Here is a 26,415-nt window from a genome sequence, read left to right on the forward strand (position 1 = left end):
CCGCCCCAGCCCTGGCGCAGCCCGGAGCCCCTTGGAAGTCCCGTCACGTCGTCTCCAGATTATGCATTAACCCGATTTCAGCCGCATTTCCTGGCGGGTGGGCGGGGGGTGGAACGTCCGCGCGGACGGGGGAGGGGCGTCCGTGGGAGTGCGCCGCGGCAGGGAGAGCACCCGCGAGCCCGCCACAACCCCGCCCCTCGGCCTGGCCAGGCCCACCACCCACCTTGGCCAAACCTAGACCGGCCCCCTCCCTCCCCCAGCCAGGCCTCCGCCCGGCGCCGCTGTCCCGGCGCTTTGTTCGCGGCTGCCGCGGGTCGCAGGGCGCCGGGAGAGCCGGGGGCGGGGGCTGGCGGGCGGGCGTGCCGGGGGGGGTTGTTGGGGGCGGGAAGGGGGTGGTGCTGCCCAAGGTCCCGCCCCCGGCCCGCCCCCGCGCCGCCCGCGCTCCCGCCGCCTCCCCTGAGCTGCGTCCCGTCCTGTCCAGTCCCGTCCCCGGCGCGGCCCGGTCCGTGCGCTTGCTCCGGCCGCCTTCCGCCGTCCTCTGCCCGCGCCATGGCCAGCCTGCGGCCGTTCAGCCGGGCCCTGCTGCAGCCTTTGCTGCTGCTCCTGGTGGTGGCCGTGCGCGCCCTGCCCAGCGCCGACGGGACGTGCCCCGAACGCGCGCTGGAGCGGCGCGAGGAGGAGGCGAACGTGGTGCTCACCGGCACCGTGGAGGAGATCCTCAACGTGGACCCGGTGCAGCACACATACTCGTGCAAGGTGGGCCCCCTGGGGACCCCCGGGACCCTGAGCCCCTTCAGACCCTTCTAGAAGCCCGGGTTGGGGGCCTTTTCCCCCGCGATCCCGGACCCCTAGCCCGGAGGTCTTCCCGTCGCGATGCCGGCCGCCCGCTGAGACCCCCGCCCCGGGCCGTGGGAACGAGCCCCAGACGTTCTGCAGCGCCAGCTCCGGCTTCTGCTCCCTTGGCGACCGCCGACCCCCGGTGGGGGCGGGTGCGGGTCTGAGAAAACTCACGAGCGCCGGAGGGAAAGTTCCTGCGGTGCCGCTGCAGTCCCGCTCGCGGTGCCCGGGCCCTGGAGACCCGATGGCCTCTGCTCCTTCACCCCAAACCCACTCCCTTACTGGAAACAAGTGCGCCCCGCCCCCCGGCGAATGTTCGGCTACTGTGCCTCCTCCCCACTGGCCAAAGGAAAAGGGACGAGGGGAGGTGACGCTTTCTGCTTGGGGTGGAGGTGGGGATTTGACCTGTGGTCAGTGCTGTCGCCCCCTCCGCAGAGGTGAGAAGGGGTGGTCCGGAGAGAGAGGAGGGGTGCACACCTAATTTCCCAGCCGCGGGGGTCCTGGTGGGGCTTGCTGCAGTGATGGGTGTGGGGCCAGAGCAGAGAAGTGGGCGGGGCCATCGCTGAGCCTCAAGTGCGGGGGGTGCAGGGCAGGTGCCCCATACCTCTCCTGGGAGAGCTGTATCTCCCCTCGCCTTAGGGAGAGGGGCCTTGCCTGGCCTCTCCTTCAGTTGGATCTGGGAGCTCCTGGGGTAGGTCTGGTGGTTTTTTTCCCACAATCTGTTCCTATGGAGGGCTGACGGGACCCAGGCCCCTGCCCCCCTCTGGCCCCTAAAACCACCTCCCCGACCAGAAATCGGATCATTCCTCTTCCTTGGAGATGGGGAGGGGTGGCAGCTCCTTTCAGACTGGCCTGTGCGGACTACAGCTGGGATCCCCCGCCAGGCCCCCTCCCCTCCACCACCGCCAGGGCACTTTGCCAAGTCCCTGCAGGATTTTCCCGACTTCCTCCCCGCTGCTCCTGGGTGTGGCTGGGGTGGGGGGAGGCGATGAAAGCCGCCCAGTCCTCCCCTGCTGGTTATTGGTCTTCCAGAGCCTACTCTGTATCTAGGCATGGGATGGTGGTGGGGAGTTGGCACCCCCACTGTCCCTGGGCCACTGGAGGGTGAAAGGAGTCCCTGTAGATTTTGCAGACCCAAGGCTCCCAGCAGGGGAGGCCAGGTGGACAGGCAACTGTTGTCTTTCACTCCCCTTTCCAGAAGTCCTGGCCCCCAGAGATCCTGAAGAAAGGGGTGTCTTTTCTCAGGGACAGCATTCACGGGCAGTCCCCGTGGGCCTGTTTCTTTAGGGCAGCTCATTCTGCCTGCAGTGCCTGCGGCCCTCCTGCCCCTACTGCCAGTCGTCTATGGGCACCCCAGGGCTTGGTTTGTCTGAGAAGGTGCCCTCAGGGCCCCAAGAGCAGTGTGTGGAGGGTGGGGCTGCCCTGTGCTGCCCAAACTTGATTTTGTGGTTCACAGGCTGCCTTGGCAGCACTCACTGTAGGAGCCTTGCAGGAGGAGGGGTCTTTCACCTCCTGGCTGGACCGTGTCTTAGCCCACCCACAGGGCTGCATGGAGCCAAGCTGGACAGAAGCCTTGAGCTCAGATCCCATCACCTTGAAACTTCATCATCCATGTTGGTTGCTCCTGGCTCTTCCCGGAGGTGGGCCCAAGTACTGGGTGGGTTGACAGGGAGAGTAAGGTGTGGAAGGCAGGCACCCCAGGCTGGATGGGTCCCCTTCCCATACATGAAGTGAGGTGGACATTTAGAATGGGGGTGGCTGGGGTCACCTAAACCTGAGGGTTGGGGAGCTGCTTCTTGAGGGAAGGGGTGTGTTCTCAGGCCAGGTATCCTGGAGTATGACAAGGGCAGTGGCATCTGTCATGTGTGTGTGCTTCCCTGAAGCTTCCTCCTGGGGGGGTGCTGACTTCACATATCTGCCCAGGGTTTGGGTATACTCTGGACATCTGGCCTGAGCAAGTGAGGTGGGAAAAGAAGGAAAAGTCCAGGCACCAGTCTGGTGTTTGCCTCTGGCCTCTGTGGCCACCTTCCCCACTCCACCCAGTGAGAAGAGATCCAGTGATACTTGAACACCCCCTCATGTCCACCCTAGGTTCGGGTCTGGAGGTACCTGAAAGGCAAAGATGTGGTGGCCCAGGAAAGCCTGCTGGACGGAGGCAACAAAGTGGTGATTGGCGGCTTCGGAGACCCCCTCATCTGTGACAATCAGGTGTCCACTGGAGACACCAGGATCTTCTTTGTCAACCCTGCCCCGCCATACCTGTGGCCGGCCCACAAGAATGAGCTGATGCTAAACTCCAGCCTCATGCGCATCACCCTGCGGAACCTGGAGGAGGTCGAGCACTGTGTGGAAGGTGTGTGTGGGGCCAAGCAGAGCAGGTGCCTTGGGGGCAGAAGAGAGCTTGTCCTAGGCTAGGGTACATAGCATCTTGTGGTCCGACCTCCTTTTCTGGGTCCTGGCTCCCTGGTTTCCTGGCCACCTCAGCTCCAGACTCTTAACATAAGCAGCACTTCCCATCCTGGCCCTAGCGATGCCACTATCTTTCATCTTGGAGTCTCAGCCCTGCAAAGGAATAGGCCTCCCATTCTTCCCCCTACCTCCCCAGCTCTGCATACCCCTTCCTGGAGTTCCCTGTTCTAGGAGAGAGGCTGGGACCAGGTGAATGAACACCAGTTGTTTGTGTCCTGCAGAAGCCCGAACACATGTCTAGACGGGGCCCAGATATTGAACCGTTGGGGTGGGGCTTAAAGATTGTGCTGGAAGGGAGGCTACCCTGTTATGTGTTCCCAGACACCTGCCATTTCTGGGAAGGGACAGTTATGTGGAGTGAGCTGCTTCTAGGAATTTGAGGGGGTGTGGGATCCCCTAACAGAGCTGAAGTATCTTTCCTTGTCTGCTGTCCCCATGTGTCTACTCTGAATGGCTCAAGAGCAACTCTCCCTCATCCTAACCTCTGAGAGATGAGCAGGAATCACATGACCAGGGCTCACCCATTCCCTTCACCCCAGGAGAATCCCAGTTGGGGGCTAAGATCCTTGGCTGAGGAATGTAGCAGGGAGAAGTAGGAACTGCCTGTCGCCCTCACATCCTGTCTGTCCCCTCATGGCTGCCTGGGGAGGGATGTATGGGAGGAGGCGGAGAGATCGCTTCCTCCCAGGGCAGCAGACAGGGTCCCTGACTTCCTGTCCTGGGAAGGTGACCCTGTCTCTGTGACTTGCTCTGTTGGCCAGTAGGGAAGTTCCATCCTCTTCTCAACTTACTACTGTGGTGCTGGCTTGCTTTTGTGGGATCCTGGATGGTGGACTCATCTGGCCTGGGGCAGACTGTGTGTGTGTCGGGGGGTTGGGTGGGTATGGAACCTGAAGTGGAGAGTCCTGTAGCATCCTGGTTGGCCTGCAGTCATTTGCTCCTGGGATTGCATCTATGGTCCTGATGCAACATTGCACAGAGACGCCAGCAGGGCTGTGTCGCTGGTCCCTTCCCAGCACTAGCTTAGCTGAGGGGTCCCAGCATGGCCCTCCCACCAGGTGAGGACTGGAGACCCTGACTGTGCTTTGGAAGCTTGTACTCTAGGGGAAAGATGGGAGAGTGGCATGGAGAAAAGGCAGGTTGTGGGATGTGATCCCCAGTTTTGGAGAATGAGTTGGAGGCTAAGAAGAGGTGGGAAGAGGGGTCAGGCTGCAGAAAATCTGTTTCTGCAAGACCAAGAAGACAAGTCATTAACTCCATAGCTGGAAGGGTCTAGTTCGAGGGTCTGTGGGGTCAGAGGGCATGTGGCAGGGGGGCCACCCCAGGCAGAAGAGGGTCTGCCACCTTGCCAGGTCCTACTCTACCCAGGCCAGGCCCTGGCTCTGGATATGTCAGGCTGGGCACAGGACCCCTGGAAAGGAGGGTCTACAGGGAAAGCCCCCATCGAGACTTCATCTGCTGTCTGCTGGCTACCCAGGATAGGGACCAGTCTAGGCCCCCAGCTCCAGCTGGGCAAGTGTGGGGATGGTGGTGGAGAGGAAGCCCCCAAGGAGGGAGGGGTCCAGAATGAGAAGCTTGGGGTCCACTGTAAGGTTCTGGGGAGCCCTGGAAATTTTGAGCCGGTGACACGGATCCCTTCTTTGGAACGAAAGCAGTGCCATAAAGGGCAGGGGGCCAGGGAGAGGGTAGATTAGATGGGGGTGCCTCCCTCTAAGGATCCCCAAGGCATGAGGGATAAGGCCCCAAGGAGCTGGGGCCAGGCTTGAGGAAGGCACAGCCCTCTTCCCACCTCCCTCAGCAGGGAGTAGGCAGTAGGAGGGCCCGCCTCCCATTCTGTAGGAGATGCCTCCCATTCTGTAAGAGATAAAGACCTCTGACCCCACCCCAGGCTCTCCAGGGAGCCAAGCCTCACCCTAGCATGGGGGTTAGGGTTAGGGATGGGCAGAGCTTGAGCTACAATGACCTCTCATCTGACCCTGACCCTTCGCTCCTCTTGGGGCCCCATAGCTGCCCCCATCCCTCAGGGCCCAGAGTGAAGGCTGGGAAGCTACTGATTGTGGAAGTCACCCCAAGACCTGTGTCTCTATCACACCTGTCCCCTGCCCCAAAAGGCCCACGGGAGCCAAGGTCAGGGGACACATCCTGCCAGACCCACCCCCCTGGATACCCCCACCTCATCCCCACCTGGACCCTGCTCCCTGCAGGGGCACTTGCTGCTGGGAGGCATGCCTGGTCCCCAGGTCCATGGGGATCGCCTTCCTCAGTTTCTCCCTTAGGGCCTGCAGGGTCTTCCTGGCTCTGGGCCCCTTTCCCAGCCTCCAGCCCCCAGGAAGCTCCTCCTCCCCAATCCTCTGCCTGGGGAGCCACATTCCGAGCATAACTGAGGCAGGTATGTGTCCCTCCCTCTGCGCCACTTGTGGGTGAAGGAGACTGTGGGTTTGCTCCAGGAAGGAGGAAGGAGACCCTCACGCCCTGCTTTGTCAGGGAAGTGGCCTGGCCTCTTCCAGTGCCAGCTGCCCACGCACCATGAGCTGCCCAGGCTGGCAGCTGAGCGGGCATCTCCTGCAGCCTTTGGCCACTATACCCTGGTCCAGACACCATCCGTACACTCCCACCACCCTCCTCTCCCCCACCTAATGAAGACTGGTCCTTGGGCCCCCCTGAATCCCCTAGGAGGGATGCAGGCTTGGGGCCCTTCCCCAGGCCTTTCCCTCCCCAACTCTGAGCCAAGAGCAGAGAAAGGAAGTGTTGTCTGCCCTCTCCGGGCCTGGCACAGGAACAGGGTCGGAGAATCTGGCATTAATCCAGCCCAGCCCTGCCCAGTCCTAAACCCAGGGGTCCTGGCGGCCACAGCCTAGCCTGGCCTGCCTGATTCCAGTGAGCACCCTCCCTTCCTCCCTGCCACGCCAGCCTTTGGGCCTTTGGGCCAGTCTTGGGCCTTTGGGGAAGGTAGTCCTAGGCTATAGCTCAGGCCAGAGAGATGCTGGGTCCCGGACCGCCGGCCTTGGCCTTGGTGCAGGCCCTGTGGCCTGGGAGCCGGATGTGGACACAGACACCCCCAGACAGGGACTGGCTCCGCAGAGCAAAGCGGGGCAGGTAGGAGCTCAGGGCAGTTTCCAGGGCTGGCTCCCTCAGGGCCAGAGCTGGCTCCCTCTGCTGTCTGGCATTTAGCTTCTGTACCCCCAAGTCCTGAGCCCGCCCTACTCCCCCACATTCCTCCCTGCCGAGGTGGGAGGTGGCTTCTTCCTGTCCCTGTTTCCCTCTTCCAGACCTAAGTTCTCACCCCACCCCCTCCAGACCCGCCCCAGTGCCGTCCGCAGCCCCTCCCCCAGGCAGGTCCTTGGAGCAGGGGCAGGCCCAGGCTGGAGGCTGCGTGCCCGGGCTTTCTTCTTCCTTCCAGCCACTGGGGGTGGGGCATCTGCTCAGGTGGAGTGTGACCTCCTCCTGCACTGTCCTCTCTCACTTAGGGTCCCCGGTAGGAAGTCTGCGAGAGCATGGGCTTGTGGGACCACAGCGGGCTGGCTGATACCCTCACTGGGGCGGCCCCAGGGGCTTGGGGTGTGGTGGGGGGTGGGGAGAGGGTTGCTGCTGAAACCAAAGGGCTTTAGATCCATCACTTCAAGGCAGTGCGCTCCTTTGCTGCAGGCCTGAGCTGGTGGAAACAGCTCCTGACTTTTTCCAGACCCCACCCCATCACCCTGCTCCCCACACAGAGAAGAGCCCCAGTCTCCATACTCCCCAGCAGATTGGAAATGGAAAAAAGAAAGTTGTTTTGAAACTGTCCTCTCCTCCCCTGCTGTGTCTATACCTGCCTTCCCCAGGACTCTGGACAGAGTAGATTCCAGTGGGGCCTGCCTGTGGAAGGAAGGCAGAGCCATAGGGGTACTCTCAGCCTCTCTGGGGTGCTGGGAAGAACTGGATCACCTGGTCAGGGCTAGCTGGTCTGGGTCTGGGGCTCCAGCCTCCTGCCCCGCCAATCCTTTCAGACTGAGGTAGGGAGAGTGCAGAGTGTGGGATGGGGCTGCCCCAGGTAAGGTTAGCAGGGGAGTGAGCCCAGACTTCAGGGTTGTAGATCTAGCCATCTGTGCTTGCCCTGCATAGCCTCCTCCAGCCTGTTTTGCTTTCTTTCCAATCCCCTGAGAATCAAAGCCTGCCCCTACCCCATCACCATCAGTTCAGTTCAGTTCAGTCGCTCAGTCGTGTCCGACTCTCCGCGACCCCATCACCATAGAAGGTTGGAAAACAGCTGCTGAAACTGACCTCTCTCCTGCCCCTGCCCCCCAAGTCCTTTGCCTTCACCTGAAGGCTCAGGCCAGCTGCCCTCCCCCACTGGCCCAGAGGCCTGAACTGCTCTGCAGGCCCCAGCAACCCCCTCACCATTGGGACAGAGAACTGTGGCTCCTGACACAGGTCCCTGAGGCCCAGCCCAGTGAGCTGGGGGCTGCAGGGACAATCCCTGAAGTAGCCCCAATAGTACTTGACACTCCAGAGTCCCAGGAAGTGCCCACCTCTCACAAAGAGAAAAAGGGATCTCAGAAATGAGACAGTTAGTGACAGCTACCCTGATGAGAGTGACCCAGCTCATCAGAGAGTACTGTGTCCCCATGGGCTACACAGGGCCTCAGGAGGGATCTGGGCCCTGTCCTAGGCTGTGGCTGGGAGCCGGGGAGGGGTGACCTAGGCCTCTGGTGGAGCTTCCAGTGGGGAGGGAAGCTCCCCTCAAAGGGGCCTCTCCCCCCAGAGCAGATCCTGAGAACTTCCTCTGAGGAAGGCCCCCTGCTAGGGGCTGCTTACAGCTGGACCTGGGAAGGGGAAGATGGTCCCTCCCACCTCCCCTCCCACCAAGGCGTGGGAGGGGCAAGCTCTCTGTCCTCACAGGCAGCAGGCTGTTTCCAGCTGTGTGGCCTGCACATGTGTGTGTGTGTGTGTACATTTGTATGCACGTGTGCCTGCAACCTCAGGTGTACCAACCAGCACACAACAGTTCTGGTTGAAACTCCAGCTGGTGGCCTGTGGTTCCTGCCACCCTTGTATTGCAGGACTCAGCCTGGGGAGGGGACCCTGCAGATGCTCTGCCAATGGGATGGTAGCCGGCCACCTTGGCTTGTGTCCCAGAGTTCTGGGAACAGGGCTGTAGCCCTCTGCCTTCATTTGGTCCCATCTCCTGCCTGCTGCCCCAGTGTCCAGCTATGCTCCCCTCCCACCACCCCATCCCCAGCAGAGAGCTGGGCCCTTCCTCCTGTGGGCTCTGCTCTAGGTTTCTCAATGCCAGAGATGGAAGGGCTGCATTGGACAGGAAGAGTCTCTGGGGTCACTTGGGTTCCCTGACCCCTCACATGCCTGCTGGACCCTGTGTCTGGCTAAATTAGGGAGCAGGGCAGGTCAGGAGAGGTGGGTCTGCCTTTGATGTGAAGTGGGCTTGAAGCTCCCAGCCTCTCCTCTTAGCAGCTGCCTCTGCACTGCCTCCTCTGCATACCAGGCCCAGAAGCAGGCAACCTGCTGTTGCTCCCTGAGGCATCTGTCCCTCTGGCAACAGGTACATGATTTCTATGTACATTGGGGAAAAATAAAAGCACAACATCTGGGCCAGATTATGGCCTGTCCTGACCCACGAGTGGGGAAAGGATGTGTGTCCACCTCTGTTCCTGGAGCGGGGGGCAGTGAGGCTTGCTAGAGTCCACTCTTGAATCCATCCATCAGTTCCTTCCTCACCCACCCGTCTGCTCAGGGCCTAGCAGCAGACCCTCATAGGACCACTAAAAGGGCTGCTACCCACGCGGCTCTCTCCTGTCTGGTCGGTCTTTCTGTCCCTTTGTTCCCAGCTTCTCTTGGTTCCAATAGGTGTCTGTCTGCCACTCCTCTTCATCTTGACATCCAGCCGGTCAATACCTCCAAGAAGCACCACCCCCCGACTCAGACCTTTGTGCTGGACTGTGCATCTCTCTTGGCCTGCCCGTGGCCTCAGCAGGAACACAGGGTCTCCTGACTCACTGGCACTGACCACACCTGGGTGCCACCCTGGCTCCTCCAGCTTTCTGTTTCCTCCTAGACATGGGCAGGACCTGGCCAAAAGAGGTAGATCTGGGCCTGTCCTAGAGGGGAGGGACAGGAGGTATGGGTCAGTTAGCTCCACCCCATCCCCTACCTCAGGGGTCCCCAACCCCGGGGCCATGGACCGCTACTGGTCAGTGGCCTATTAGGATCCAGATCACACGGCAAAGGGGTGAGGGGCTGGTGAACAAGCGAAACTTCATCTGTGTTTACAGCTGCTCCCCACTTTGGCATTACCAGCTGAGCTCTACCTCCTGTGAGATCAGTGGCGGCATAATAAATGTAATGCGTTTGAATCATCTCCAAACCTCTCCCCACCCAACTCCCAATTCGTGGAAAAACTGTCTTCCATGATAGTGGTCCCTGGCACCAAAAGACTGGGGACAGCTCCCCTACCTTTTCTCCAGGTGTCTACTACGCCCTCCTCTGTTCGGCTCGCGCCCCCTGGTGGCTGAAGCGTGTCTTGGCAGGCGTCCCGGCCCTGGGCTCCCCAGGCCTGCTGGTCTGGCCTTGGCCCTTGTTTCCCTGAGGCCTCACCAGGCTGGCTTCTCCTGGTCTCGTGCAGTCTCCTGAGCTTGTTTTTACTGGGCCTCTGTAGTTGGCTCTGCCTGGATGTGCAAACCCCTCGACCCCATCCTTCGGGTCTCTGTACAGACATCCCCCACGTAGATGCTGCGATTTGGGCAAGCTCTGCTACAGGGTAACCTCCCAGGGGCAGAGGGCTGACCCGACTCGGCACCTGCCTCCTGCACTGAGCTCACCCCCGGAGTAGCTTGGCCGGGCCGGGGCAGGATGAATGCTGAGTAATGAAGGAGGAGGAGTGCCGGGGTCAGCGGCCGCTGCCCTGCGAACCAGCCCCAACTGTTCCACAAGCTCTCACTTAATGCCACCTCCCGACGGCGCGGTCTAACCGGCAGTGTGGGCCCTGCCCGGAGTCTCGTGGGTGGGCACACAGCTCGCGGACTCAGGTGGGCGCCTCCCGGCCTTAGCCTCACCTGAGGGGGCGATCGGGGCCCCGGTTGGACGCCACCTCCTTCCCAGCGGCTGGCCCCAGTCCAGCAGCGACGTCCTGCTGTGAAACGCCCATTGTCTGCTGAGGCCGAGGGGGAGGGGATGGCCCTGAGACCCGACACTAGGAGGCTGGGGGAGGGGGCCGCCCTGCCCGGTCCTCTTCCCCTCCCCCGCCAGGGCAGCTAGACACCTGTGGCTGGAGGCCGCCTGGCACTGGACTGTTCGATGCACTTTACACACTAGCGGGGTACCCTCGAGGGCCCAGGGGTGGCGACTGGCGGAGGTCCCCACAGCAAAGGTGTGTGCGCATGCGTGGAGTGTGCCTGCCGCCAGGAGGGCGGTGCCGCCCCTCCCCCACCCCATCCTTTTGGAGCGCGCCGGCCCCTCCCCTACGGAGTGAAAGGGATCGGAGGGAAGCAAGTAGGTAGGACTTGCTATTCTCTCTGGACTTCGTTCCCCATCTTCCTCTCAGGGCCAGGGAAGCGTCTGGAGGGGCCCAACTACACGCGTGTATGTGGGGGTACACCCGATGTGTGCTGTGTGGATGAGGGGCAAGTTTTGCATTGCATGAAGGTGTGCAGTGTGTATGCACGCAGGTGTGTGTGTGACTGCACAGTGCCTGTGCAGACTTGAGTCAGTGGTTGTACGTATGTCCGCATATGGGAGACCTGGAACACGGAGTATGTGTGTACACATGTGAGCAGTAGCATGTTGCTGTGTTTAAGCCTAGAGGGGGTCTGATTCTTGGCTTGGTTCATCCTCCCTTCCTGGGACCTGATCCTGCCTGGGCTGGTCAAGGCTGAATGACTTTGAGTCTGGAGATCCCAAAATAGCCGGAGTAGCCTGAGCCCTCCTCCCCTTCGACTGGATCTGAGGCCTCAATGGCCCTTTGTCTCTCTGAAGGCATCCGACCCCTGTGGGGGCTCAGACTGGAGCTGAAAGGGACCAGGCTGCATGTGGTTGCCTTTACCCCAGGCCAAGCCCAACAGGGCACCCAGCACCACCACCATGGGAGCATCTAAGGCCAGCTCATTTGGGGGCAGATTCCAGGATCTCTGCCTGGGGGAGGCCTCCCCCTGATCCCAGGCTTTACCCCTCCCACATGCTGGTTCCCTCCCATGGCCCACCCGTGATGCTCCACAGCTGCAGTGGCAGCAGCAAACAGGGCTCCTGTGCCAGCATGTATCCAGTGGGCAAGTTCATGGTTTAACTCCTAGCACTGACTGTGGACCCCTCCCCGAATCAAGGGATCAGATTGCAGTCCTAGGGGGGCTGCAGTGAAAAGTAAACGGGAAATGTGTCACTGCCTGAACTCACCACACCATGTTCTGGGCTCTGGGCCAAGCCCTGCCTGGAGGAGATAAAAAGTCAGACCCTGCCCTGGGTGCTCCCAGTCTGGGGCACCGCCAGTATCAGTGTGGTGTGGGCAGTGCCAGGGTGAGGTGAGAGGGTGGGAGGCTCCTCTGAGGAGAGAGTGAGGACAGCCCAGGGCAGAGTCTCCAAGTAGCCTGACTGATTGCTGCTCTGGGTCCATTGTCGCACTTTGTGTATTGGCTTTTCCTCCAAGTTTCGGTAGAACCCTAGGTTCCAGGGCTTCTCTGCCGTGGGTGATGGGGGACCCGGACAGGATGGGCTGATCCCGCTGGGATTTGGCAGCAGTGTGCCGGGCCGTGGGACGGAAAGGAGTCCAAGGAGATGGACCTGACAGAACTGAGAGCTGGCTGGCAGGTGGTTGTCCCAGCCGAGGAAGGTTGGGAGGTGTGAAGAGCCCACCTGACGAGGAGGGAGTGAGCGGGGTGTGCGTGGGAGAACTCCAGGGACGTGTTCGTGAGGCAGCTGGACACGTGGTGGGGAGGACGCGAGTGCCAGGTGGGCTGCGCGCCCTGGCCCGCTGTGACGTCACGGTCCCGACTTTCCCGGACGGCCTCTGGGGGGCGCTCCGGGCCCGCGGACCGGGCTTGGAGCCCCCGCGACTATTTGCATAACGCTTATTTACATGGGACTTATTTGCATGATCCTCTCTCCGTGCGGACGCGAGTTGGGAGTGCGGGGATAATTTGAGGTGCTGATGTCAGTTCCTAGGGAGGGGTGGCCCACCCTCTCAATTGAACCCAGCCCACTTCCCACCTGTGTATATGTACTTGGAGATGCTACCCCCACAGTACTAGGGTGGGGCCAGCAGAAGCAGAGACATTGACACGCACACTCAGCCTGCAGCCCAGAACCGGGTCCTTGGTGCAAGCTGAGCCCCGCCGCGGGGACTCAGACACTCCGCCGCGTCGTCGCTCACACGCACAAGACAGCCCAACTGGTTGGGAGCGGGAGGGAACCCGTCCCTGTCCCACCCCACTCTCGCCCACCTACTCAACCCCTCTCTGCAGCCCCCCACCCCACCCCCACACCTGCGTCTCCAGCTCCAGCCTCCGCTCCCTTCATCTCCCACCCCGACCCCGGCCCCCCAGCCCGACCCTGCACCCTCCCCAGCCTCAGCGCCCCACCTCTGCGCCCTCCCCAGACCCTGCTCCCTTCCAGCCCCGGTCCCCACAGCCACCCCCCCAGTACCCCCAGCCCATGCGTTCCCTTTTGTGCCGCCGCCTTCCAGTCTTCATCCGCCCCATCCTTCTTGCGGCGCAAGCCGTGACTCCCCGCGGACGCTGGGGTCCCCGGAGGCGTCTTCCTTTGTCTCTGCTCCCCGCCCTCGCTCAGCGGCGCCCCTCGCCCCTCACTCACCGCCTCAGCCCCGGCCTGGGCGCCGGGAGCGGGCGCGGCCCTCGGCAGCCGGCTCTTTCTTCTCTCCGGACGCGCGCTCGCTCCTCCCGCTCGCTGCCGTCGCCGCTCCCGCCTCTGCCGGGGACTGAGCAGCTGGGACCCGCCGCCCCGCGCCCAGCTGAGTCCTGGGTGAAGGGCCGATCGCCGCCAGTCCCCCTCGGACCAGCCTCTCCCAGGCTGCCGGACGGGCAGGATCCGGGGCTGTGGAACTACTGAGGCTGGCTCCGGGAAGACTGAGCACAGCCGGAGCCCGGCCGAGAGCTACCGGAGCCTCTGGCCCAGGCCCTGACTGGTGTAACAGCAGGGGTGGTGCTGGCCCTTGGTTGTTCCTCCGCCTCCCTCCGAGTCCAATTTTGGGATTTCTGCTCCAGGAGAATTCTGCACACCCATTATGAGCCCCAAGGGCTGTGGAGGGGGCCTGGTGCTTCCCACTCCCTGGCTGTGACTGGAGCTGAGCTTTGAGAATAGAGCGGCTGTCAACTGCCCCAGGGGTCCAAGAATGGAGAGAGTGGCACGGAAGAGGCCCAAGGGCACCCCGTAAGAAGCCCCACACTTCAAGAGTGGGGGCTGAGGAGCCTGGGTCATGCCTCCACTGCTGCTGGAGCGGGACCGCCGGCAGCGGCGCGGGGTCTCCGTCCTGGTGCGGTATTTCATGATCCCCTGTAACGTCTGCTTGATTCTCCTGGCCACGGCCACGCTTGGCTTCGCGGTGCTACTCTTCCTCAACAACTGTATGTGTCTGCCGGTGTGACTGCCTCTTGGACCCAAGTGACCCTGCCTCTGCTGGCTGAGGTCCCCTGCCTCAGCCAAAAGATTAGGGGACAGGCAGAGTTACAGAGAGGCCATTAGCTGCATCTTCTTGGAACACCATGGGTTTTTCTCTGAATGCCTGAGTCCCCAAAAGCCTGTCCATGGGCTGGGGGGACGGGTGGGAGGATGGTGGCCAGCTCTCATCCTGAGCTGCATTGACAACTTTCTTTGGGATCTGGGGAGTTGGGGCAGCTGGCTACATTGGGAATAGGGGCTTTGGAAGGGCTTGGGGCTCATCTAAGGAATATGTGGTGCCTACACCCCTGCCACTGGGCCTTCCTGACAGGTGTCAGGCCAGGATGATACAGCTGGAGGGGCAGAGAAGAGCCAAAGGCTCTGTCTTTGTCTACTGCCAGGTCTTGGCCAGTCTTCATGGCTCTGAGTAGAGCCAGGGGAGGGATGTGTGCAGGCAAAGGTGACAACCTCCAGGTTGGACAGTGGAACACGCTAGGGAAGGACCGGCTCCGGGGTAACTAACTTGAGATTTGTTTTTTTTCCAGACAAACCTGGGACCCACTTCACGCCAGTGCCCCCAACACCTCCGGATGGTGAGTAGGGGTTCACCTAGTGACAGACTGAACTTGGAACTCTGTGCCTGGATGGGCAGTGGCACTCTTGTGGGGGGGGGGTCAGGAGCCATCCTTGGGGTGTGCACTTCAGACTTGTTAGGAGTATCTGGAGCAGGAGGAGCCTGGAGGAGGAAATCTGAGGAGTCCATAGTAGTGGACAACAAAAGGAACATGGAGTCTGGAATCCCTGGGCCTGGCTGCATCTTGGCCTCAAAGTTGGGACTGGAGCCCCCAGGTTGTGAGACAAGATGTGTGCAGAGGGGTTAGAGGGCTGGGGACTCGGGCTCAGGGGGAGGGTTTCAGCAGGACCAGTGACAGCTGTCTGAGGAGAGATAGGGGGATCTGTTCCTGGACTGAGCAGGCTGGGCCTGGCCTTTTTGCCCTGCTTTGCGGGCTGGGTCCCAGCCCCCTGGGTGCCTCCTGCTGTGCAGGCTGCTGTAATTAAGCTAATGTGAGATGAGAGGAGAGGACACTGTCAGTGCTGCAGGAGGGCAGGGGGTGGATGAGGTCCTCTTGGGAGACAGGGAGCGTTCCCAAGTTTGCTTTCAGTGCCTGGGAACCCTGCTGGGCAGGCATCTGCCCAGGTCGACTGAAGTACACACACAGAGGGCCATCCATAATGGGATGAGCCATGGGAAGGGGCAGGGCTGCACTGGACAGGGAGTTTGGGCCCAGGACTGTGTCCCATGGTCTGTGGGCAAGAGGCCTGGAGCTGGTTGGATTTAAACAGTATCCTCAGTCTCCTCTCCTCAAGCCCCAAGGCCTGCCATGTCTCTTTGCTTTCACACGTGCACTGCCCCTCCTCCCCAGGCCTTCTACGTGGCCCCACACCTGCATTCTGAACTCATCCTGAACTCATCACACGTTTGGGGACAGCTCCCCTCCCCCCACGCCCCTGACCATCGTCATTCCTCCTCGGCACACACACTGCACATTCTTGGCCACAGGCAGGGCTCAGGGCATCAGCTCCGTCCTCCAACCTACCCAAGTGTGGGGAGAGAGTTAAATATACCCACTCTAACCAGAGGCTATAAAAAGCCACTGCCGCCTCCAGCATTGCATGTTGTGAGGGGGACCTTGGGCAAGCAGGGAGTGAGGCTCCTGCAGGAGGCCAAGCTCCAGAGGTGACCCTTAAAGGCCACGCTGCCTACAGGTCTCTGGGCACTCCACCTGCCCTAAGAAGGGGCACTTTACATGACGAGGATGAAAGTGTTGGAGGATGAGGAACCTAGTGATCATACAGAAGCAAGTGTCCTTGGCCCAGGGGTTGGGACCTTGAGTGGTGTCTGGTTGAACCAGGGTGACCAGAGGGAGAGGTAGGCTTGAGCCCAAGGGCACAGACACAGAGCAGTTGAGAAGGGAGCCTGTGGTACAGTGAGGTGACCAGGTCCTCAGCCATGGGGTCAGGACCGTCGGGGAGACCTTGATCAGTAGGTCTAGTTGAAGCCAAACAAAGTAGCCAGCCAGCCAGAGAAAGTGCCTATGGATTTGGCCTGGGGAATCACCAGGGCCTTGGGCAAGGGAGGGCTGAAGGTAAAAGGAAGTGCTGAGGGGAGAGAGAAGGAGATGGTTGAGATGGCAAGTGAAAAGAGAGGTCAGAGTGGACACAGTATTGATCCTGGACAGAGGAGTGGCTGACGTGCTGGCAGCTTTTATAGCTGTGGTCCTTGGGAGGTTGACCCCCACACAGTGGCATCCTGGGCCTCTGCGAGCCTTCGCAGGTATTGGCCTATTTAGCCTCACAACAACCCGGAGGTGGGGGGTAGGTTCTATTGTCTCCATTCCTGGGAGGAGATCCTGAGGTTTGGCCAGGTGACAACTTGCCCGCAGTCACATGGCCAGTGAATCCTGGCTCCAGGATCCGATGAAGGATCTGGGTAGTTGCCCATATGAGGTAGGGTTAGGACAGGGATGTTGCAGGAACTTCAGGCTGGGATATCCATGCTGACCCTACCCTTGCCTCACTCAGCCTGTGTGGGGTGTGGGCAGGGACTCCCAGACAGATACACAGGAGCCCAGGTGGGCTGCTGCTGTGGTGACAGCTCCAGTTTCCTATGTGGCTCCACCCTCCTCGGAATTGAGGGTACTTCCTTCTGCCCCACTTCCTGAGCCCCCTGGGAAGTGATGAGGAGGTGCACCCCTGCTCTCTATAACTTATTAATGATAACTGGACCCAATTAAACATTTATTAGATCCAGACAGCTGCAACCGGTAATGGGCCTACCCTGCCTGTGGGGTGTCATCCTGGGCAGGGGTCCTGAGGATTTCACCTGCCCCTGCCCTGACGCTATGCTCAGGAGGGATTGTCCTGATGGCTTTGCAGCTCAGTGAGAGGACGTGCACTGGCAACACTACAAAGTCAGGAATTAAAATGTGTAAAGGGGATTTCCAGGTGGTCCAGTAGTTAAGACTCTGAGTTCCCAAAGCAGGTGGCACAGGTTCAATCCCTGGTTAGGGAACTAAGATCCTGCATCCTGCACAGCCAAAAAAAAAGTGATAAAATGTTTACAGAAGAGAACGGGTCTGCAAAGCCCTGTGTAGGCTTGGGTCCCTGAGGAGGTCATGCTGAGTGTGATGTGGGGCGGCAGGACCTGAGGTGGCAGTTCAGGAGGACAGGTGGGGAAGGATGAGGTGGGTGAGTACCACCGGCCCCAGGGAAAGATTGCAGCGAGGAGGCCTAGGAGGGTAGGCGGGCCAGGAGCCACAGCAGAGCATGCACCTGGCGAATGCTGGCTGGGGGGCATGGAAGATGGGGAAGTGGGCAGAGAAGGGCTCAAGTGGGGACAGGCCTGAGGAGAGGGGAGACCTCTAGAGAAGCAGGAGGAGGAAGGAGTGAGAAGAGTTGAGGAGCCCTGGAGCAGGCAGGGCACTGGGTCCTGGGCCAGGGTGGAGCATGTGACCAACCTCAGATACTCCCACCCCCTGTTCTACAGCTGTGTGACCTCAGGCCTGACCCTGAAAGGCAGGGGAGGTGGTCCCTGGGGAAGTGACAGGGGCCAGGTGTCAGGGTGGTCACTGGAGCAGTTCCCAGGGATGGGGAGGGGAGGACCAGGCTCTGAGGAGTAGGCCACAGTCGGATGAGGGGCTTCAATTCTGATGAGAAGGAGCTGATTCCCTGTGACAGAGTTGGCCTGGAGGCCGTCTGCTCTCTGTGTGGGGACTAGGTCAGGAGCGGATGCGATGCCCTTCCACAGTTGAGCAGAGAAGGCTCTAATGGGGGAGCTCTGCGGGGTGGGGGAGGGGGGATTGTTGAGAGGGGGAGGCTTGAGGCCCTGGCCACGATGGGCACACCAGGGTTCCTGTGAGCACTAGCACGAACATGGGTGCACGCATATGCAAGGTCTGGGCAGGTGTGCAGACATTGGTCCGTGTGATGACCGGAGGCCTGGAGGTGGCAGAGGCCGGGCCCCGACCCACCCCGTTGCATCTTCCACCCCGTTGCATCTTCCACCCCACACCGCAGCGTGCCGAGGAATGCTGTGTGGCTTCGGCGCTGTCTGCGAGCCCAGCGCAGACGAGCCGGGCCGAGCCTCCTGCGTGTGCAAGAAGAGCGCCTGCCCCAGCGTGGTGGCGCCCGTGTGCGGCTCGGATGCCTCCACCTACAGTAACGAGTGCGAGCTGCAGCGGGCGCAGTGCAGCCAGCAGAGGCGCATCCGCCTGCTGCGCCGCGGGCCCTGCGGTGAGTGGGCGGGGCCCTGCGGTGGAGGGAATATGGGGCGGTCCCCGCGGTGAGGGGAAGGTGGGGGCGGGGCCTGTGGTGATGGGGGCGGGGCCCCACGGTGAGGGGAAGGCCGGGGCGGGGCGGGGGCGGGGGCGGGGCCTGGGGATGGGGCTGGGGCCTGCGGTGAGGGGGGTTGCAAAGGGCTGGGCAGGGGCGGGGCCTGTGGGGATGGAGGTGGGGCCTGCGGTGAAGCGGATTGGGAAGGGCTGGGCGGGGCCTGTGATGAGTGGGTATGCGGAGGGCCGCTGGCCAATGTACGGATGGCCGCTGGCCCACCTTGCTCTGCCCACAGGGACCCGGGACCCCTGCTCCAATGTCACCTGTAGCTTTGGCAGCACCTGTGTGCCCTCTGTGGATGGACTGACAGCCACGTGCCTGTGCCCTGCCACGTGCCTGGGGGCCCCAGAAGGCCCTGTGTGCGGCAGCGACGGTAATGACTACCCCAGCGAGTGCCAGCTCTTGCGCCAAGCCTGTGCCCACCAAGAGAACGTCTTCAAGAAGTTCGACGGTCCTTGCGGTGAGCGCTGCCCTGCGCTTGTAGCCCGACCTCCCTCAGTGTTTGCACACAACCGGCAGTGCCCTGACATCCATCTTCCTGCCCCCAGACCCCTGCCAGGGCTCCCTCAGTGACCTGAGCCGTACCTGCCGTGTGAACCCACGCACACGGCGGCCGGAGATGCTCCTGCGACCAGAGAGCTGCCCTCCCCGTGGGACACCCGTGTGTGGGGACGACGGGGTTACCTACGATAATGACTGCATCATGGGCCGAACAGGGGCTGCTCAAGGCCTCCTCCTCCAGAAAGTGCGCTCTGGCCAGTGCCAGCCTCGAGGTGGGTGGCTCCTGGGGGAGGGCCCCTTCCTGGGACTCTGCATGACCCAGGACCCTGCTCGTCCCCCCCTTCCCCTCAGGTCTCCTGGGTCCCCAGTCATCACCCCATGTGCCCATAGAGCCCCTACCCATCCCAGGGAGGTCTGGTGTGGTTCTCTTACTCTTCTGATCTCCCTGCTCCCCCAGATCAGTGCCCGGAGCCGTGCAGATTCAATGCCGTCTGCCTGTCCCGCCGAGGCCACCCCCACTGTTCCTGCGACCGCGTCATCTGTGACGGGGCCTACAGACCTGTGTGTGCTCATGACGGGCACACGTATGACAACGACTGCTGGCGCCAGCAGGCCGAGTGTCATCAGCAGCGTAGCATCCCCGTGAAGCACCAGGGCCTGTGTGGTGAGCATGCGGGCAGGCTCCATGCCAGGAGCAGGCTGGTTCGGCGGTCCACGCTGCCTGTCATCACATGCCATCTCCATGCTGAATCATGCTCCTCCTGGGCTTGTGGGCGAGGGCTGGTCACTCTGAAGAGGGCTGGCAGGGCTTTTGTCTGTCGGTGGGCTCTAGGGGGTGGGATCTGTCAGGAAGTTGGCTGCAGCACCTGGGGGGATGTTGGGTGCAAGGCTGGTGTCTGTGGGAGAGCTCCTTGGTACCTGCGTAGCAGCTCTCAGGTTTTCTGGGTCCCATGCTCTTGGGACACACAGCCACCTTAGAGGCAGAGTCTCAGCGGAGCTTCGATGGGCCAGGGATGGGCAGAGACAGCGTGTCCTGCGTGCACTGGGGCTCTGCCCACCTCTCACTCCGTCCCCGTCAGTTGTTCTGTCCATCTTTCTGGTCTCTCTTTCTACGTCTGTATCCTCTCCTCTGCCCTCCCTTCCTTCTTGGCTCCACCTCTTGTGTCTTCCAGCCTGACCTGCTGGCAGGATGAGGTACCGCGCCTGCCGCCAGGAGCCCACAGCCCGAGGTCTGCCCCCCGTGCGGCAGGGGGGGGTGGCTCGCTGCTGCCTGGCCTTGTGGTCCTCAGAGCAAGTGGACAGACACCTCCTCCCCCGTGTGGCCCTGGGTGTGGCCCTGGGTTGCAGACTCCTCCACCCACAGAGATTCCCCCCTGCACATGCATGGGTCCCAGGGCTGTGTCAAGGGTCAGTGGCCTAAGTGGGCTTGTAAACCTGGCCCTCCCATACCCCACTAAAGTCAGTCAAGAAACTCCTGTGCTAGAGGGCAGCCCCATCCCACACTCATACAGGGGCCCAGGGCCGTTTGGGTCTGTGTCCCTGTCCATGTCTCTCCTGTGTCTGTCCCTTTCTCTGCTGTGTCCTGTGCATCTGGTCCTTCTCCTGGTCCACTCTTCCTCCACCATCCCCACCCTGGGTGGGGGTCTGCTGCCTGGGGCTAGGGGCTTTGTGCATTGCCTAGGAGAGCAGGTGGAGACCTTGCTGAGTGTCCATGTCCTCCCCAGACCAGCCCCCATCCCCATGCCGTGGGGTGCAGTGTCCATTTGGGGCAACGTGTGCTGTGAAGAATGGGGAAGCTGAGTGTGCGTGTCGGCAGGCGTGTTCAGGAGTCTATGACCCCGTGTGTGGCAGTGATGGCATCACGTATGGCAGTGCGTGCGAACTGGAAGCTACAGCCTGTGCCCTTGGGCGGGAGATCCAAGTGGCTCGCCGAGGACCCTGTGGTCAGTGGTGGATAAGTGGGCCTGGTTGTGGGGAGGCTGTCCCTGTCACCATGGTGATGGAGTCTTCTCCCCAGACCGCTGTGGGCAGTGCCGCTTTGGAGCCCTGTGTGAAGCTGAGACCGGGCGCTGTGTGTGCCCATCCGAATGTGTGGCCTCAGCCCAGCCTGTGTGTGGCTCTGACGGGCGCACGTATGCCAGTGAATGTGAACTACACGTCCACGCCTGCACCCGCCAGATCAGTCTGCACGTGGCCTCGGCCGGTCCCTGCCGTGAGTGGAGCTGGGTATACCTGGTGGGTTGTGGTCCCGTGCCTCCTTCACCCGGTATCCACTGACCCCCTTCTGGCTCCGCCTTCTCTAGAGACCTGTGGAGACACAGTGTGTGCCTTTGGGGCTGTGTGCTCAGCGGGTCAGTGCGTGTGTCCCCGGTGTGAGCGCCCTCCACCCGGCCCCGTGTGTGGCAGCGATGGCGTGACCTATGGCAGTTCATGTGAGCTCCGTGAGGCTGCCTGTCAGCAGCAGACACAGATCGAGGAGGCCCGGGCAGGGCCATGTGAGCAGGGTACGCTGGTGAGCAGCTAGGGTGGGCTGCTGGGTGCCAGCCTCGGCCGGGACCCCAAGGTGACCTGGCCTCCTCCCTGTAGCCGAGTGTGGCTCCGGAGGCTCGGGCTCGGGAGAGGATGGCGAGTGTGAGCCTGAGCTGTGCCGGCAGCGAGGTGGCATCTGGGATGAGGACTCAGAGGATGGGCCATGCGTCTGCGGCTTCAGCTGCCAGGGCGTCCTGAGGAGCCCGGTGAGCATCCCCCACAACCCGGCTCTGATTGGCCAGTGAGGCAGGGGCCATGGCCGCCCACACCTGCCCTGATGCCGTTCCTCCAGGTGTGCGGCTCGGATGGAGTCACCTACCGCACTGAGTGTGAGCTGAAGAAGGCCAGGTGTGAATCACAGCCAGAGCTGTATGTCGTGGCCCAGGGAGCCTGCCGTGGTGAGTGAGTGTGTGGGCATGTTAGGCTGCATGTGGGCACATGTGTGCATGCTTAAAGGTACGTGGGCCCATGGGTATGAGGGAAGTGGGAGTCTGCGTCTTGTTCGAAGTTGTCGTGTGTGTGCTGTGGTGGGTGTATGTGAACGTGTGTGTTGTGTTTGAAGTGTGTGGTTTTGGTGCGTATCTGTCTTCATGCAACTGTGGTGTGTGGATGTGTGTGCCTGCTGGTCAGCAAGTGTTCGCTGAGCACCTGCTGTGTGCGAGGGCAGCAGTGAACCAGTGAAGCGCACCCATTAGGCACGTTCTCTTGTGGGAGGAGACCGATGGTGACCAGCAGTCATATCTTTGAGCATGCACAAGTGCTCCTGTGTGTGTCTGCATGCAGGGGATGTGCTGAGTGTGCGTCTTGATGCCGTGCAAAGGCTCACTAATCTGAGTGTGGCTCTGGTTGTGCGCGTGGACGCAGAGCTTCACATCCAGAATTCGTGGTGTCTCATGTATTGCTGGTCCTTTGCATATAGGTATTCTCTTTTTTGTATGTTGTATGAGGTTCTCACCTGTGACCCGAGCTGCAGTCCAGAGGCCCCAGTGGGAATTGGCATCAGGAGGGCTGAGTGGTGATGGCTGGGGAGGTTGAGGTGGAGAGGTCACACCCAGGTTCGGCATCCAGTCCTGCCTGGCACCTAAACCCCCTCTCCCTCCCTGCAGGCCCCACTTTGGCCCCGTTGCCACCGGCGATTCCCCTGCACTGCGCTCAGACCCCCTACGGTTGCTGCCAGGACAACATCACTGTTGCCCGGGGTGTGGGCCTGGCTGGCTGCCCCAGTGAGTACCCAAGCTCAGCCCTGACCCGCAGCCAGCAGAGCCGTGTGACTAGAGTGACCCTGTCTTGTCCTGGCCTTGCAGGCTCATGCCAATGTAACCCACACGGCTCCTACGGTGGCACCTGTGACCCAGTCACAGGTCAGTGCTCCTGCCGCCCGGGTGTGGGGGGCCTCAAGTGTGACCGCTGTGAGCCTGGCTTCTGGAACTTCCGTGGCATCGTCACTGACGGCCGGAGCGGCTGTACCCGTGAGTGACAGGGCCCATGGTCAGTCCCTGCCTGTCCACCCTGTCCCTGTGTCCCTTGTCCCACCTGACAGGAGCTGGGTCAGGCTGCAGAGCCCATGGAGAAGCCAGCATAGACCTCAGCCTCCTCCCCCTGCCTCCCAGCCTGCAGCTGTGACCCCCGGGGCGCCGTGCGGGACGACTGTGAGCAGATGACTGGGCTATGCTCCTGTAAGCCTGGGGTGGCCGGGCCCAAGTGTGGGCAGTGTCCAGATGGCCATGCTCTGGGCCCTGCTGGCTGTGAAACAGGTGAGGACCAGATCTGGTACTGCCCCAGGCCCCTCTGCTAGGGGGTAGATCTGTCTTAGGGATGGGGCCTCCTGAGTCAGCGAACTCTCCCGTGTCTGTGCTCCAGACTCTTCGCCACCCACCACCTGTGCTGAGATGCTTTGTGAGTTTGGGGCATCCTGTGTGGAGGAGGCTGGCTCTGCCCACTGTGTGTGCCCAACACCCACCTGTCCAGGGGCCGATGCTACCAAGGTGAGGGATGGGGAATGTGGAGGGTGGCAGGAGTGGGGCGGGGGCGGGGGCGGGGGCAGGCCCTACCCTCTGCATCTTTGCCCTGTGCCTCAGGTCTGCGGGTCAGATGGAGTCACTTATGGCAATGAGTGCCAACTGAGGACCATCGCCTGCCGCCAGGGCTTGGAGATTTCTATCCAGAGCTTCGGCCCCTGCCAGGGTGAGGCCTTACCCACTGCCCCAGACTGACCAGGAAGGCCTGACTGTGCTCTGACCCTGGACCCTGCCACCTGGGTTCTCCTCTTCTCGCAGAAGGCATCACTTCTGGTCCCCATCTGACATCCGCATCTGTGGCTTCCTCAGCATTTGACCTGAACAAGGCACCATTGCTGCCCCCCAGCGCCTTGCCCCTGGCTCCCAGCAGTACCCGCCACAGCCAGCCCACTTCTCAAGCCTCATCACAACCTTGGACCATGGCCAGCATCCCCAGGACCACTGCAAGGCCAGTGCTGACCATGCCTCCCATGGCCCCCTCCCCGGCAGCCAGCCTTGTCACCTCTGCCTTCGGCGAATCTGGCAGCGCTGATGGGAGCGGTGACGAGGAGCTGAGCGGTGACTTGGAGGCCAGTGGGGCTGGCTCAGGAGGTGAGCATGGGCTCTGGGACTGGGGGGCAGGGCCTAGGAGGGCTACAACTGCAGCTGGGCTCAGACTGTACCTCCCCAGGACTTGAGTCCCCGGAAAGAGACAGTGCTGGGACCCCTGGGCTACCCATGGAAAGGGCTTCCTGCTACAACTCGCCTATGGGCTGCTGCTCAGATGGCAAGACACCCTCCCTGGACTCAGAGGGCTCTAACTGTCCTGGTGAGTAGGGGTCCTTGGGCTGGGGCGGAGCGTGAGGCGTGGCCTAGCCACGGCTAGAGACGCCATCTCTCCTCCCAGGCCACAGGCCTGCCCAGCAGGTGGGCACCCAGGGTTTGTGGTCTTCTGATTTTATTAATAGCACACACGTGCCCAGTGGTCCTGGGGATTCAGCACAAGCACGTATATGTGTGTTCTCTGCCCCTACACACGCGTGGGTGCCCAGGACCCCATGGCTAACGTGTTTTTCCTATTGCAAGCTGGCCTGGGGCACTGCTCCAAGGAGTCTGCCTGGTAACCGAAGCCACCCCTGCCCTGGGGTCCCCACTAACCTCATGACCATCTGACTAACTGCCACCTGCCTTGCACCCTGCGTGGCTTGCTGCTGGGGCCTATGCCCATGGCTGGTTCAGAAGCCAGGCAGGTGCCAGGCAGGACCTCACTGGACCCTCCTCTGCAGCCACCAAGGCGTTCCAGGGTGTGCTGGAGCTCGAGGGGGTCGAGGGACAAGAACTGTTCTACACGCCGGAGATGGCGGACCCCAAGTCTGAGCTGTTTGGGGAGACTGCCAGGAGCATTGAGAGCGCAGTAAGTGTGGGGCTGGAGCTGCAGCCCTGCCAAACCACCAGCCTTTCTCCAGGACTGACCAAGAGAAGCGCTGGGGGGTGGGCCCCAGCTCCAGCCTGGGCAGCCTCCCAGAGCCTAACTCACTCCCCACCGATAGCTGGATGACCTCTTCCGGAACTCAGACGTTAAGAAGGATTTCCGAAGTGTCCGCCTACGGGACTTGGGGCCAGGCAGCTCGGTCCGGGCCATTGTGGAAGTGCACTTTGACCCCAGTGAGCCCCTACCGTGGTCCCCCTGGGGGGTGGAGGGGCAACCTAGGCTCCACCATACTCAGGGTTGCTCATCCCCAGCCACAGCCTTCAGGGCGTCCGACGTGGGCCGGGCCCTGCTCCGGCAGCTCCAGGTGTCCAGGCGCAGGTCCCTGGGCGTGAGGCGGCCTCTGCAGGAACACGTGCGGTTCATGGACTTCGGTGAGTGCCTGGTCCAGCACTGCCATGGCTTGTTCCCTCCCTGTGCCCCGCCTGCCCTCGGGGCCCCTGCTTCTTGTGTATCTTAATGGTGTCCCGTCCCCTCAGATTGTCCCTATCTTCCTGTCCCCCCAACCCCCGCACTGCCCTGGGAACCCTTCCCTTTCTGGGTCCTGATGGCATCCCCTCCCCAGACTGGTTTCCTGCATTCTTCACGGGAGCCACCCCAGCTGCAGCCACAGCCAGAGCCACCACGGTGGCCCGCCTGCCACCTTCAGCTGCAACCCCTCGGGCCCACTTTCCCAGTCACACAAGCCGGCCCATCAGCAGGACCACACCTCCCCCGACCACGCGCCAGCCCCTCACCACTGCCCCTAGTCGTGTGCCTGGACGCCGTCCCCTGCCCCCAGGCACCCAGCAGCCCCGAAGGCCCTGTGACTCCCAGCCCTGCCTCCATGGGGGGACCTGCCAGGAGCAGGGCTCCGGTCCAGACTTCACCTGCAGCTGCCCAGCAGGCACGGGGGGTGCCGTCTGTGAGAAGGGTAAGGTCTTCCATGCCAGAGAGGGACAGGGAGGCAGAGGGGGCCAGGGTGGGGTGAGGGGCATGTTGGATTCTGTGGCCCCCATGCCCTCCATTGGCCCCTCCCTGTCTCCTGCAGCCCTGCACCCCTCCGTGCCAGCCTTCGGGGGCCACTCCTTCCTGGCCTTTCCCACCCTCCGTGCCTACCACACCCTGCGCCTGGCGCTCGAGTTCCGGGCACTGGAGCCCCAGGGGCTGCTGCTCTATAATGGCAATGCCCGGGGCAAGGACTTCCTGGGACTGGCGCTGCTGGGAGGCCGTGTGCAGTTCAGGTGGGTGGTGGGTGGTGGGGGTCAGGGATGAGGGTGAGGGGCGGGGGCCAGGGCCAGGCAGTGGTCCTGGCTCCGTTTGGCTGTCCTGAGCACCTGCTCCTGCCCCAGGTTCGACACAGGCTCAGGGCCGGCGGTGCTGACCAGCTCCGTGCCTGTGCAGCCCGGCCGGTGGCATCGCCTGGAGCTGTCTCGGCACTGGCGCCAAGGCACTCTCTCCGTGGACGGTGAGACTCCTGTTCTGGGCCAGAGCCCCAGTGGCACTGACGGTCTCAACCTGGACACTGACCTTTTCGTGGGTGGCGTTCCTGAGGATCAGGCTTCCACGTGAGCATGGAGGAGGGTGGAGTGTCCCCAACCAGAGACCCCCCAACCTTGGCTCTGA

The 26,415-nt window shown here is 61.9% G+C and overlaps 1 protein-coding gene and 1 pseudogene across 3 annotated transcripts in view; one reads left to right on the forward strand and one right to left on the reverse strand.

Moving 5' to 3' along the window:
• Positions 1 to 455: 455 nt before the first annotated feature.
• AGRN (agrin) overlaps positions 456 to 26,415 on the forward strand; it is a 32,403-nt gene continuing 6,443 nt past the window's right edge. The window contains exons 1-25 of one of the 3 annotated variants that reach the window (XM_055419306.2): positions 456 to 756; positions 2,929 to 3,190; positions 14,448 to 14,495; positions 17,980 to 18,195; positions 18,530 to 18,754; positions 18,843 to 19,067; positions 19,253 to 19,459; positions 20,520 to 20,738; positions 20,813 to 21,007; positions 21,099 to 21,299; positions 21,382 to 21,530; positions 21,617 to 21,722; positions 22,431 to 22,547; positions 22,629 to 22,793; positions 22,935 to 23,078; positions 23,185 to 23,309; positions 23,403 to 23,508; positions 23,601 to 23,933; positions 24,013 to 24,150; positions 24,608 to 24,735; positions 24,872 to 24,986; positions 25,065 to 25,184; positions 25,592 to 25,723; positions 25,841 to 26,033; positions 26,142 to 26,357. In XM_055419306.2, coding sequence (XP_055275281.2) covers positions 550 to 756; positions 2,929 to 3,190; positions 14,448 to 14,495; positions 17,980 to 18,195; positions 18,530 to 18,754; positions 18,843 to 19,067; positions 19,253 to 19,459; positions 20,520 to 20,738; positions 20,813 to 21,007; positions 21,099 to 21,299; positions 21,382 to 21,530; positions 21,617 to 21,722; positions 22,431 to 22,547; positions 22,629 to 22,793; positions 22,935 to 23,078; positions 23,185 to 23,309; positions 23,403 to 23,508; positions 23,601 to 23,933; positions 24,013 to 24,150; positions 24,608 to 24,735; positions 24,872 to 24,986; positions 25,065 to 25,184; positions 25,592 to 25,723; positions 25,841 to 26,033; positions 26,142 to 26,357 — 4,292 coding nt within the window. In that variant the 5' untranslated portion in view covers positions 456 to 549. Of the gene's footprint in view, positions 757 to 2,928; positions 3,191 to 14,447; positions 14,496 to 17,979; positions 18,196 to 18,529; positions 18,755 to 18,842; positions 19,068 to 19,252; positions 19,460 to 20,519; positions 20,739 to 20,812; positions 21,008 to 21,098; positions 21,300 to 21,381; positions 21,531 to 21,616; positions 21,723 to 22,430; positions 22,548 to 22,628; positions 22,794 to 22,934; positions 23,079 to 23,184; positions 23,310 to 23,402; positions 23,509 to 23,600; positions 23,934 to 24,012; positions 24,151 to 24,607; positions 24,736 to 24,871; positions 24,987 to 25,064; positions 25,185 to 25,375; positions 25,724 to 25,840; positions 26,034 to 26,141; positions 26,358 to 26,415 lie in introns of all 3 variants that reach the window. The other 2 variants (XM_055419305.2, XM_055419304.2) reach the window with 2 other exon arrangements.
• LOC148775135 (uncharacterized) lies at positions 3,484 to 13,527 on the reverse strand (annotated as a pseudogene).

Source organism: Moschus berezovskii, chromosome 17 (assembly GCF_049115385.1).
Source record: "Moschus berezovskii isolate FMDL1 chromosome 17, NW_MosBer_1.0, whole genome shotgun sequence".
In the NCBI taxonomy this organism is placed as follows: Eukaryota; Metazoa; Chordata; class Mammalia; order Artiodactyla; family Moschidae; genus Moschus; species Moschus berezovskii.